The 13011-nt window shown below is 48.9% G+C and overlaps 1 protein-coding gene across 1 annotated transcript in view; it reads right to left on the bottom strand.

Moving 5' to 3' along the window:
• Positions 1-13011, bottom strand: part of Gabbr2 (gamma-aminobutyric acid type B receptor subunit 2) — a 352972-nt gene that overhangs the window by 139747 nt on the left and 200214 nt on the right. The window contains exon 6 of the mRNA XM_076843252.2: positions 7554-7754. Coding sequence (XP_076699367.1) covers positions 7554-7754 — 201 coding nt within the window. The remainder of the gene's footprint in view (positions 1-7553; positions 7755-13011) is intronic.

The following is a 13011-nucleotide window of genomic DNA, read 5'->3' as shown; positions in this document are numbered from 1 at the left end:
CAAACCACAGGATGGGAGAAGAGAAAGGCAATATAAAGAACCACTCAAGGATCCATACTGAGAATATAAAAGAATTTCTACATTCAGGGCCACCTGAGTTGAAAAACAAAAATGACAAACCAATAGGAAACAGGCAGAGAATCCAATAAGAAAAATAGGCAAAAGATCAGAACAGGGAATTAGAGAGGGTATCAAAATGACCCTTAAAGTTACAAAAAGATGCCCAACTTCATTAGTTATCAGAGAAATGCAAATTCAAACTAAAACAAGATACTGCTGCACACCCACCAGGAGGGCTAAAATTAAAAGGTGACATCACCAAGTGCGGTGAGCATGAGAACCAACTGGAAGTCTCTCTCACTGCGGGTGGGTGGGTACGTTGGTCCAACCACTTTAGAAAGCTGTTGGCAGTGTCTGCTGGAGCCGAACATATGCTCACCCTGTGACTCAGACACCCCACCCCAAAGGGTGCACCTGATAGTAAGGCACGCAGGAATAGTCATCAAAATACACCAGCTACCTAGAAATAAATCAAATAGAACATGTGCAGGAATTCTACACAGAAAATTACAAAACATTTCTGGGAGCGATTAAAGAAGACCTAAGTAAATGCAGGGATATACAAAATTCATGGATTGGAAGACTATATTACCAAGATGCCAGTTTTCCCTAAATCGATCTATAGGTTCAGTAAAATTCCAATAAAAACTAGAGCAGGATGGTGTGTGGTACATAAATTGGCAACTGGATTAAGGAACAGACAGAGATGTAAGAATAGCCAAGGCAATCTTTAAACTAGGGAAGTGAAAGTGTTGGAGTGAAAAAAAATCAGACAAACAAATGGAAGGGAAATGAAGTTTAGAAATAAAACCAAATATCTGGATGTGGTGGTGGTGCACACCTGTAATACCAGCAACTTGGGAGGCTGACAAAGGAGGATCACAAGTTCAAAGCCAGTTTTAGCAACTTTGCGAGGCCGTAAGCAATTCAGCGAGACTCTATCTCTAAGTAAAAAATAAAAAGAGCTGAGAATGTGGCTTGGTGGTTTTAAAGAAATAGAACCAATATACAGTCATGTAATTTATGACAGAGGTGATATGGTGGCACTCTGTGGGAAAGGGGGACTTTCAATCAACAATGCAGGGTCCATTAGCCATATGAAAAAGAAAAAAAATCTTGATCATTACCTCACAATAAAGCTTCAAAAAGACAAAGTAGGAAAATATCATCATGGCCTTGGGAGAGTTGCTATTAAAATAAAGAATTTCTGTTCATTAAAACCCCCCATTTATAGGACTTCTAGGACCTGGAGGCAATGGAGATTGCATTTAAATAAACCTTTCCAAAGCTCCTAGACTATATAAAATAGCTTTAAAAAAAAAAGCTATAAAAATTCTATACCAAATCTTACCCTGACCAATAATTGAAGACAGAGAATTCTAAAATAAAATAAAATAACTGAGCGCAAAGAGAAAAGTGAGCAAACATAACTGAAAGCAGACCAAGAAAGGTGTGGCAGAGACAGAAGATGGGAGCCATTTAAAAGAACTAGAAAATGACCAGAACAACAAATCCACTCTCAATCTGAAGACACTACAGAAAGCATCTGGACAGGTTTCAGAATATGTTCTACAGGAAAGGGACTTCAAAGCACTTGTATTCATCTAGAGATGTATAGAACCGTTAGTAGCGGCACCCATGTGATGTCTCCAGACTCAGAAACTCCAATGTTGACCCATGGCAGGATGGGTAAATTGTATTACATTCACACAGTGGAATACTATACAGCAGTGCAAATGAAAAGGTATCTGCATCTCACTAAAATAATAAAAAGGGGAAGGCTCAAAGGACTTTGTTTATTTCAAGTTCAACAGCAGGTGTCTGTGTAGTGAAGGAAGCCAGAATAACAGCTGCCACTGGTGGTGGGTGCCAACAGGCACAGGGCATAAGGAGAGCTTCTGGGTTAATAGTCTTATTCTTTTTCTTGACTTGTGTGGTGGTCATGTGGATAGTGTTATATTAAGAAAAAAGAATCTAAAAAATAAAAATAATCCTAATACCTCCAGCTGACATGGGCTACAAACTCTTCATCAATCCTTTCTCCTACTGCTGGGCTCTTTCCTTGATGAGGAAAGAAAACTAAAATTTACTGAGCACTGACTGTGGGTTTGACACGTGGTAAGATACTTCCTACTGTATAACCTTCTCGACTTCTTACAAATCTGAGAAAGAGGTATTACTGCCCCAGTTTTACAGAGAAGCAAAAGCAGAGACTAAATGACTTGTCCAACACCATTGTGCCATTCTCAGGTTCATCTGCATGTAGCAATAAACATATGATCAGTGACTTCAGTCAGTACTTTCCTTCATGTAAAAGTTGTCCACAGGCAGGCAGAGCAGGGCTGCTGTGACAGCTTCACAGTGTAACCAGAGACTCAGGCTCCCATCTGTTTCACAGCTCCAGAATGAAGTTTCCTTCTTAAGGTCACCTCATGGTCCAAGGTGGCTGATAGAACTCCAGCAATCCCATCTACTACATTCTAGCCAGCATAAAAGTGAAGGAAAGAAAGGAGCCAGGTCCTATCTTAAAGGACGCTTTCTAGAAGTCTCATATTTCTACTTGGTCAGGCTTAGAATCCTGGCCACATCTAGCATGGGAGTCTGAGAAATATACATTGTCAGTGGCTTGGCAATATATCCAGTTAAGGTTGAATTGAGTTATTGAGGTGGAAGGCAGGAAGACAGGTATGGATGTTGGGGTAGACAACCAGCCATCTGCCTGCCAGCTGGAGTGTAGAAGAGCCAAGATTCCAATCTAGCCAGCGGATCCTCCATAGGCCACCAGCACCACCCCCACACCCCCAGCCGTGTCCCTCGGCCACCCTGTTTCCCAGAAAGTGAACACCCAGGGAAGCAGGCAGGGCAAGAGCCCCAGGGGATGGCAGCAGGACACTCTGAGGCTGGGCTCCTTCATGGTACCTTCCCTCCCCCACCCCAGAGCCTTGAGCTTCCCTAAAGCTGTCAGTGCTTGGTCTCAGTGCTTGGTCTCAGTGCTTCCGTGGCAGAGGTGATGGGTGGAAGCCTTCCTGGGTCAGGGTCCTGGGGTAGAGGGCCAGCTGGGCTGTTGGACACTCCACTGTGCTGGGCACGGGAGGTTCTCGCCAGAAGCCATCACAGACTCCTACAGAGAAGGAGGCTTGGCTGGAGGCCGGGACCTCGGAGCCCTGCTTGCTTCAGGGCTCTGTGAACAGCTCCATCTGGTTCCTTGGACCAGCTGTCCCAGCAGGGGACGGTACTGGGAGACAGATGTCCTCCCTGGGGAGGCTGAGCCACCTTAGGGCTAGCAGGTCAGGGCTGCAGATGTCCACAAAAGAAACTTAAGGGCACTTTGAAACCTGAGAGGGGACACTGGAAACTGCCAATGCCACTTTGCAGGAACTTTGTAGGAACAGCGATTGGGACCCTCCTCCAAGACTGAGCTGGACGTCACAGCCCAGAGCCAGTGCCCAGAGGTTGTCCTCGGGAGGCCACGGGGCCGAGACCAAGCTCTGTAGGTGCTTGGGTGCACACTGTCCCCAAGTTGGAAACTGAGCAGGACACTCCTGTGCTCCCATGACCTTGTCATTCTTCCGCCAACCGACACACATCTGGTGCCAGTAAGCAGCCAGGGATGCGCTGAGGCCAGACGGACACCTGGAGGAGGCCCTGGAGGCTGCATCCTGGAGCACCCCTCGGTCACCTGCTCCTGTGACTTTCTTCCAGGGAGTTCTGGGTCCTAGGAGAGTCCAGGTGACACCACTGCTGTGTCCTGCAGCTGTGTTTGTCACCATACTGCATTTCCAGAGCCAGGGAGCTGAACTGCCAGGACCCAGGAACCACCTGACCCAAGCCTCACACTTGTAGTTGAAGGGACGGAGCCCAGCATGGAGGCCCAGGGCCGGGTGGGACCAGCAGAGGTCCTGGAGTAACAGGTATGAGTGGGAGGGCTTCTGGATGTCCTGATCACCAGGTCCACAGGTCCCAAGAGGCCACTTCCCAGCAGAGGTCCACTGAGGGGACACAGGCCATGTCATGGCCTTGCAGATGGGAGAGGACGCCGAGTCAGGACTCAAGAGCCCTGGCTTCAGGACTTGCCCCTGGCCTGCCATGTGAGCACAGGTCAGGTTCCTGGGGCTACCAGCAAATTTCCCCAAACTGGAAAAACACTGGAAGTGTATTTGTTCACAGAGGCCACAAGTCCAAAACCAGAGGCCGGAAGTCCTCGCCAGGTGTTGGCAGGGCTGCTCCCCCAGGCTCCTGGGCAGTCTTCGGCTTCTCTCCCAGCCCCAAGGCCGCTGCAGACCCCAGGTCCAGGATCCGCCTCCTGCACGGCTTCTCCTCTGCCAGCCTCCCAACCTGCTCGCACAGGGACGCATGTCAGTGGACTTGGGGCCCCTGGGGAGCCCAGGAACCCAGCTCCACAGCCTTAAGCTAACCACATATGCAACCCGTCCCTTCCCTGTCACAGTCCCTGGGCCCCAGATAGGACGCACTATGACCTCGGGTGCATCCCTTCCCTCCTGCCCTGAGCTTCCCCATTTGCGAACCAGGAACCAGGCAGCAGGTCACAGTCTACAAGCCTTTGCTTGTCCTTGCGGACACTACTGGGTCCAAAACACACATCCGTCCAGCCACTCATGCCCAGCTGACCTGGCCCCCAGCAGTCGTGTGCAGAGAAAAATAAACTTGGAGAAACATTTCTCAACTCCAGAACTTTCTTTGGTTATATGACACTCTGACAGCTGGCCGAGGAAGCAGGCTCGTGGCCAGATCACAAACAGGAACACTTCAATCCATTTGGGACCACGTTCCCTCAGAAGGGGGTGTTCCACAAGAGCAAGCACAGCTGGGTGTGGGTCAGGGCTTGATAAATACAACTTGTGCAGGGCAGGACCGGGTGAAGCAAATGAAGCACAACTTCAGGTACAAAATTTAAGGGGGAGCCAAAAAAAAAAAAGCCTCAGAAATTAGAATAAAAACACTTAATACCATATTTTTAATCACATTTTTGTACCAATTTTGATTATTTTTAAAAGCACAGGATATGCATGCACAAACACAAACACACACACACAGACACACACACACACACACACACACACACACCAGGGATTGAACACTCAACTACTGAACCACATCTCCAGCCCTATTTTGTATTTTTAAATTCAGAGACGGTTTGTGTACAAGCAGTAACTTGAAAAATCGCACTCTATATGTTAAATGAACTGCATTCTGCCATCATATAAAACAAATTAGAATAAATAAATAATTAAAATAAAAATTTAGAGACAGGGTCTCACTGAGTTGTTTAGTGCCTTGCTTTTGCTGAGGCTGGCTTTGAACTCGTGATCCTGCTGCCTCAGCCTCCAGAGCCGCTGTGCCCAGCTTAACACATATTTTTTAAAACCTTGATTACTGAGGTTTCTGACACCTTTTCAGATTTTGCCCTGAGGCCCCACACCACAACTTTAAGTCCCCTGGAAGGGCTGAGGCCATTGGGTTTGCAGGAGAGATGCCCCGAGAATGTGCTCACTACCGCCAAAGCTGGACCAAAAGACCGGCAGGGCCAGAGTGGTCTGCAGAGTCTCCCAGCGGGGAGAGAGCAGTTAAGGAGGAAGCCGTCAGTCCTCTGCCGCTGGTCGATCTGGGTCTGGTGACACCTGACTGGAGATCTCCAGGAGCAGCTGGGATTCCCTACTACAGGGCCACGGAGGCTGCAGGCTTTTCTCCACTGTCCTGTCACTCAGGACATCAGAGGAAATGCCAGCTCCGCTTCAGCAGCTGCAGGGACAAGTACTGGCCCCCTCACTTGCAGAGCACTCCTGACCACCCTGCCCCACCCTGGGGTCCCCCTACGTGGGTCCCCTATGGCTCTGGGGTGAGGTAACAGCCCTGAGATCCTTTTACATGGGATGGTGCAGGACAGAGGCTGGCCTCCTCCCCAGCCCCAATGAAGAAATGAGAGTCGGGGTGCAGGGGTGTTATTCCAAATGACAAAACATCTCCAGAAAACACCCGAGGAATGATCCCCCCAAGGGGCGCTTCTGAGCTGGGCTCCCACCCCCGCGGGGCTCCACCCTTCCTGAGATCCAGGCTCCCAAATGTCACCCGGGGTGCCTGGGGCCACCCCTGCTGTGCTCCCTGGGTCTCAGGGGAGCCACCCAAACCTTTGATCTTCCTCCGTCTCACACTCTTTGCTTTTTATCATACTTTGATTTTGCTGTTTTTTTCCTCTTAGTTTTTGTATTTTCCTCATATTTTGTACTATTTTTAGATTAAAATATAGGGTATTCCCAGACCCAAGTGCCTTAATAAATCGCCAACATTGACGCCCTTAAAAATAACATTTACCAAAATGAGGTATATCTGTTCATTATTTAACATCTCAAATTTTTTTTTTTTTTTTTTATGTACACATTGATTGTGGTCTGAAAATATTTCTTTCGGTGTTTTCCAACCAGGAGCCAACATGATCTAAAGAGTTGTTTACAAAAATGTGTCCTAATGATTTCCTATTTTTTGACAAACCAATAAATCATTTGTGTAGAGTTTTCTTTGATTGAGATTAAATAATGAAAGAAGCTAAATATGTATATAAGGAAGGTTTTTCTGGAAATGCAATCGGGTCTGCAGGAACCCTGGGTCTGGGTCACAACAGAGGAAATGGAAGAGCCCCGTGTCCTGCTGTCTGGACCCAGCTGAAGGTCGGAAGTAACAAGGGGTGCTCCACTCACCAGGACCATCACCCTGAGTTTTGGTGACAGGCATGTTGATGGAGAACGACGTCCTTCTGAAATGCCATCACAGATACCATCTTCCCAGGTCCTGGCACAGCCTTGCCAGATAAGCAGGACAGGGCTGGGACCTCCAGGGACAGCACGAGGGCCTGAGCACCTCGGCACCTTTCCAAGGCCCTGCCCAGCTGAGACAGCACCCTGTGCCAGCACCACGCTGGCCACCTGTGCAATTGCTCTGCCAGCCCACAGCTCACTGACCCCTTATCCCCACCTTGAGGGTGTGGCAGAGGCTCAGAGAACCCAAGCTCAAGGTCATTCTGCGGGTAAGTGATGAAGCTGAGTTCCAACCCACTTGGCAGGTTCATAGCACCCAAAGTCCGCTGGAGGGTCTTTCCTCTCCTTACAGAGAGCACCAATAAGATGAGGCATCAGTTAGACAAGAGATGACAGTCCAGGCCAGTGCAGCAGGGAGTGACTCTCTGGCTGGGCCTTTTAGGCCCTGAGGTCAATGTGGTGAAGGTCAGGTACGCCATCTCTTACCTGTACACAATGCTAGGTATCTACAGAGCAGCAACTCAATTCCCACAGCTTCCCAGAGCCCAGTGACTATCCCTGACTGAATTACAGGTACGTGAAACTCAGAGAGCTCCAGTGATTTGCTCAAAGTCACACAGCAACACCTAGGGCAATATTGGTGCATCTTCCACCAACATTATCAGGCAAGATGGTCAAAAAAGATGGGCCTGGGGGCTAAGGTGGATGAGTCAAGGCACTGACCTTTCCTGAGATGGTCTTGATCTGTTTGGAGCTCAGGGGTTCGAAGTCCACACCGATGTAGCCTTCCATGGCAGCGAGTAGATTCTTCCGGACGCAGCGGGAGGAGTTGGCCTCCATGTGCACCTGCTCCCACCAGGAAGGCTCGTACCAGCCAGGGATGATCCACTGATACTTGCTGCCATACATGTTCTCCTCGAAGGCCTGCAACAGAGGGAGGCTATGAAGGCACTGAGCGTCAAGCATCTGTCCAGGGCCCAGAGGATTTATTAATTTTTCTATCATTGTTCATTTTCAATTTTCCATCTAGATTCTTTCAAAGTACCTAGGATAATTTACATGCATAATAAAATAATGAATAAAAAATGAAATGAATAATGAATAAAAATGAAAACATAAGGGCTGAGTAAAATACAAACTATAATAAGTCTGCAGGAGGTAAAGGGAACCACACACGAACAAGCAAATCAAGGGTTCCAACCCAATACATGATTTAGCTGCATATTATATCATGAACTTCCTGAAGGACCAAGAGAAAAGGGTAATAAAATTATTTATTATGTAGCTGTCATTACCAATAAATAAAAAAAAAAATCAGCTTTTTGGAAAAACAGTGTTTTCTAGTCTTTAGCCCCAAACATGCCTCATATGGAGGACTCTGTCAATAGCCAGCATGGCATCAACACCATTTCTATAACAGATTTCATAAAAGCTGTTATTTTTTTTTATAGATCTTTATTAAAAGCTGAGGTCATACCTCAAAACATAACCCCAGGGAAGCAATTTTCAAGGGGCCAAGATATTTAATCTGGGTGGACAGTTTATTTACCATGCCATTTGGCAAAGTGAGAAGTATCTCTGAATCTCTACCGGCAGCCTGATGTGCATAAATTGACATCCTAAACCCAGGTCTCTTTCATGTGTATGCATGACATACATCTGCTGTGATTGTCATTCACATTTACTCTGGGAGGCAGTCAGGGCAGGGTTTATCATTCTCACTCTAGAGAAGAAGAAACTGAAAATAAGAAAGGGAAATTAACTTTTCCAAGGTCACACAGCTAGGGAGGAAAGTCTGTCTGGGGACCTAGCTCTGCCTGCTGTGAGACCTCAGGGCCACACTGCCTGCTTCCCAATTAAACAAAAAGGCTTCGGAATGCTCTGATGCACCTCTATTTGGCTTTAATTCTTACTGCAATTATCACATACTAAAGGAAAAGCACCCTTGGATAGCTTTGGTGCACTCAGAAAAATCCTTCGTTAGGAAGGCATGCTCCACCGGGGTTCAGAATAAATTTCTTGGTATGGATCCTGTCCTCAGGGATGGAGATGCCCGGAAGGGATTTCAGAGCAGCTTGGCGGATGGAGATGCCCAGGCGCTACCTCAATGCACAGGCGTTGAAACTTGAACATTCTGCGATCCTTCAGGCCTTCGCAAGGTGACACCTACAGTAGAAGGTCGTGTGGGAAACATTTGTGTCCCACCCTGCTATCCCTTGGCCTAGATCAGGGTCAGGTGAAGCTGGAGGACCTGGGGAGAGCAGCTGGGGAGGTGGATGAGGCTCTGAGACTCTAGCTGCACTCAGAGGCTGCAGGAGGCCAGGCGCTCAGTGCTCCCTCTCCTCCCCATGTCCTGGGAGGTGCCTGCTCTAAATCTCCCTTATCTTGCATTGTGAGGTAGCGCAGGCCTGTGATCTCAGCAACTCCAGAGGCTGAGGCAGGAAGATTGCAAGCTGGAGGCAAGCCTCCAACTTGGGGAGACTCTGGCTCAAAAAATAAAAAGGACTAAGAAATCGTTCAGTCACAGCTTGAAAGTCCAAAGAATAGGATTCAAGATCCACTTTTGAAGTATCCCACTTTTCTCAGCAAAACAAAACAGATAACCTCTTTGGAAGCGTTCTTGATCTTGCAGGAGTGTTAGGAAGGTGTGTTGGCTGAGCTACAGGTGCACAGCGAGGACCTGAAGGGATCCTCCATTCACACGCGGGAGCAGCTTTTCCTCGCTGATGGAGGACAACACCCGCGTGGGAACTGCTGTTCAGCACCCAGCAAGGGCTTCGGGAGCACAGTGGGGCTCTCAGTGCCAGTTCTGTGACCTGCCAGTCTCCTCTTGAGTTTTCCAGAAAACAGAAGCAAAAATGACAACATGTTTTGCTTTAAACATTATTTTTGATGAATCTAAAACTTTTTCCAGCATAGCTTCTGACCTTCAGGGAGAAAAAAAAAAGAGAGAGAGTCCAGCCAGCAGCACAGGCTCCCCACCACAGGCCAGCCAGGTGATTCCCTCAGCAGCTACTCTGCTGGCCTCCTCATCCCAACTCCATGGAGAATGCAGAGCAGATCCCACCTCCCTGGGGTGGTTAAGAGATAAGTGAGATAAGATGTGCCAAGCCTGCAAAGGTTCGCTCAGGAACATTCCGCTGCTCCTTCTCACCCCTTCCCGCTCTTTTGGCTGGCAGTTCTTTTCCTACACTCCTCTAGGCCACGCACAGTGATGCTCTCAGGCTCACAGAGGATGGCTCCAGATGCCCCAGATGACCGTGCTCGGATCCACTGGCCTCCAACCTACCCCCCATGCCTGGTCACAGGAGCTGAGATAGCTCCACACAGGACCTCCGAGGGGGGCTGGGAGCTGGGGGATCATGTCTGCTGGGTCTCCAGTACTTAGCCCAGTGCCCTGTATACAGGAGGCACTCAATAAGCGGTTGTGTCATGACTGATGTATTGTACTTCCCATTTCTGCAGCTGCCTGGGCTTTCATTTTCTCTGACAGTGGTAGACAGGTGGTGTCAGGGTCTGAGGTTGTAGAATGGACCCTGTGTGTGATAGATGGCCCTGAGCTCATGTTCTCCAGCCCCATGAACAGCACTGGAACTTATTAGCTGCACACATTAACCATGATGTGCATTTTTAAAAAACAAAATCCATTTCCTTTTTTTATTAGGGTTTCTTTTGTCTCCTCCCCTCCCCTGCAAGAGGACATTTCCCAGGTGGGGGTGCAGCTCAGTGGTAGAGCGCTTGCCTAGCAGATGTGAGAAACTGGGTTCGATTCTCAGCACCACATATAAATAAATCAAATAAAGGTCTATTGATGGCTAAAAAAAAAGTTTAAAAAATAATTTTTAAAAAGGAGGAACATTTCCTTTTCTGTTAAGATTCCCAACAACAGTAGCAAGGAACCCTTCACATGGGCCAAGAAGTCATAGCTGGGATGAGGCTCCTACTTTTAAATGAAGCCACCACCCAATGATGCACCCGGCAAGGAGCACTGCTTCTATCCTAGAGATGAGGCAGCTGGGGACCAGAGAGATAAAGTGACCTGCTTAAGGACACACAGCTGGCAATGCTAAAGTCAGAACCTGGATCAGAGTGCTGCAGAACTTAGCAGAGACCACCCAGGATGGAGAAGACCAAAGCCACACTGCTGCTGGCCCTGTGCTGGAGCCAAGATGAATACGTGGCCACAGGGCTATAAATAGGCCTTGCATTCGCTTTCTGCCCTCCCACTGAGTGGCAGTTCCAATCTCAAGAGCCCAGCAATGGCCGCGAGGTCTGCAAGGCAGCATCTGGATGGTGAAGCCGCGGTGGCGTCCCTCTGGTCAGGACAGGAAGGCTCTTGAGGGGGTCTCTGCTCTGAGCAGCCCCTCCCTCCTCAACACCTCCTTCTCCATGGACCAATACGTGGGCTCGCACCAGACCAGAAGCCCCCCCGGACGCTCCTGGGGAGCTGCAGCGGGAAGATTCCGGGCCCGAGTCCAGCCAGAGCTAAGGGCGGAGTGGGCGAGGGCGGCGAGCCCCTTGCGTGTGGGAGGCAGACCGTCAGGCCATCTGTCCCAGAGCAGAAGCCGCGACTACAGAAAGCAAAATCGTCCCCGCAGGTGCGCAACGTGAGGTCGTAGGACGGCAGCCTGGCTTCAATCCGAACAGAGCAGCGGTTCTGCCGGTCTCCATCCGGAGCCCGCCTGCGTGTGGCGCATGGCGCGACACCGTCCTGGGTCATTTTTATTTACTGTTATTCTTTTTCCTGGAGTTTCTTCTCTTCTTCATTTGACCAGCATCAACTCGCGCAGCTCGCGAGCTTCTTGCAAGGTCTGGGGTTCCCCAAGGGTGAGACTTAGTTCCCCTTCCAAAGTGCTCTCCAAATTGGGACTTCCTTTTCCTTTCCAAAATGGGTCCTTGGTGTCAAGGGCAAGGTGTAAAGGGTTTGGGATGAAATTATTAAATGTCTGTGCTCCGTATTTCCGGCTGTTCTTGTTTCCCTCCTCTGATTTCACTGTGGAAAGGCCCCTCTCTATCCTCACTGGTTCACGGGATGCTCCAGATGTCTTGGAGCCCATCAGCAAGTACACCAGCCAGCCAGGTGCTCCATCTTCACACCCGAGACCCCCGAGGCGAAACAGGCAAACAAGGGCACTGGTCTTTACCAAGCACCCGCCATGCTTAGGGCTGTGCAGAGGGTGTTTGTAATCCCAGGTAACCATGACCGCAGCCACAGCTCTGTTCTTGTTCCTGGTCCCCTTTTGGTCCCTTTCTTTCCTGAAATGGGGCACCAGGGTGGGCAGGACACTCCAGGCCAAGTCCCCAGCAGACAGCAGGGTGAGGGTGATGGGGGTGGGGTGACAGCTTCATCCTGGTGTGCGTAAGTCTGAGGTCACCTTGGTCCTTTGGAAGTTGTGGTCACACTGGTGACCCCTGTCATAGACCCTGTGCTAAATGTGGGGTCAGCTGAGACCACCCCAGAGGCCCCTTCTCGGGTCAGCATACACTGTTCCACAGCTGGGCCTTGAACTTCAGCCAGCCCGGTTGTTCTAATGTAACTCATATCAGAACCATTAGATTTCATTTTCCTGGAGTTGATCAAACATCAAACAATCCAGCCTATTCTGGTTCTTTGTACCCTGGCTCTGTCACCCAGTGCATTTCATGACCTCTACTATTCCTACAAGCCTGCTCTTTACAACCGCCTCCAAGCTGCTCACACAGAGGTGAAAGAGAACAGCTCTGTGGCCATCACCAGGGACTACACCTAGAACACCTTCCGTCAGAGGAGGCTCTTAGGCAGACAGTGCTCCCTAGCTGGCCCTCATCCTGTTGGCTTTTCTCCTGACCCAGGTGGAGGAGGGGAGCTGGGAATCAAAAACGGAAACAGGCTTCCTTCCTGGGTAACTAAGGTCGAATATCATACAGAGAGATGTTCCTTTTTTTTAGATCAGATTGGGCACCAGGTGAGCAGGGACTAAAGCTTGGCTTGGCCACGAGTTGGCTGAGCTGTTGGACAAGCCCTCCACCTCTCTGGGACTCTATTTCCTTCTCTGCAAAATGGGACAACTGTAGCTGCTTCACATGGTATTTTTTCTTTGTGTTTGAATTATTTTTGTATTAAAACAATAGTTTTTATTAAAGTATAATTGACATGCAATTAGACTTCACGTGATTTTGAAGATTAAATGAGGTAAGGTCT

This window comes from Callospermophilus lateralis, chromosome 2 (assembly GCF_048772815.1).
Source record: "Callospermophilus lateralis isolate mCalLat2 chromosome 2, mCalLat2.hap1, whole genome shotgun sequence".
Lineage (NCBI taxonomy): Eukaryota > Metazoa > Chordata > Mammalia > Rodentia > Sciuridae > Callospermophilus > Callospermophilus lateralis.
Note: the sequence above shows the minus strand (reverse complement) of the source record. Positions and strands in the feature narration are given on the sequence as shown.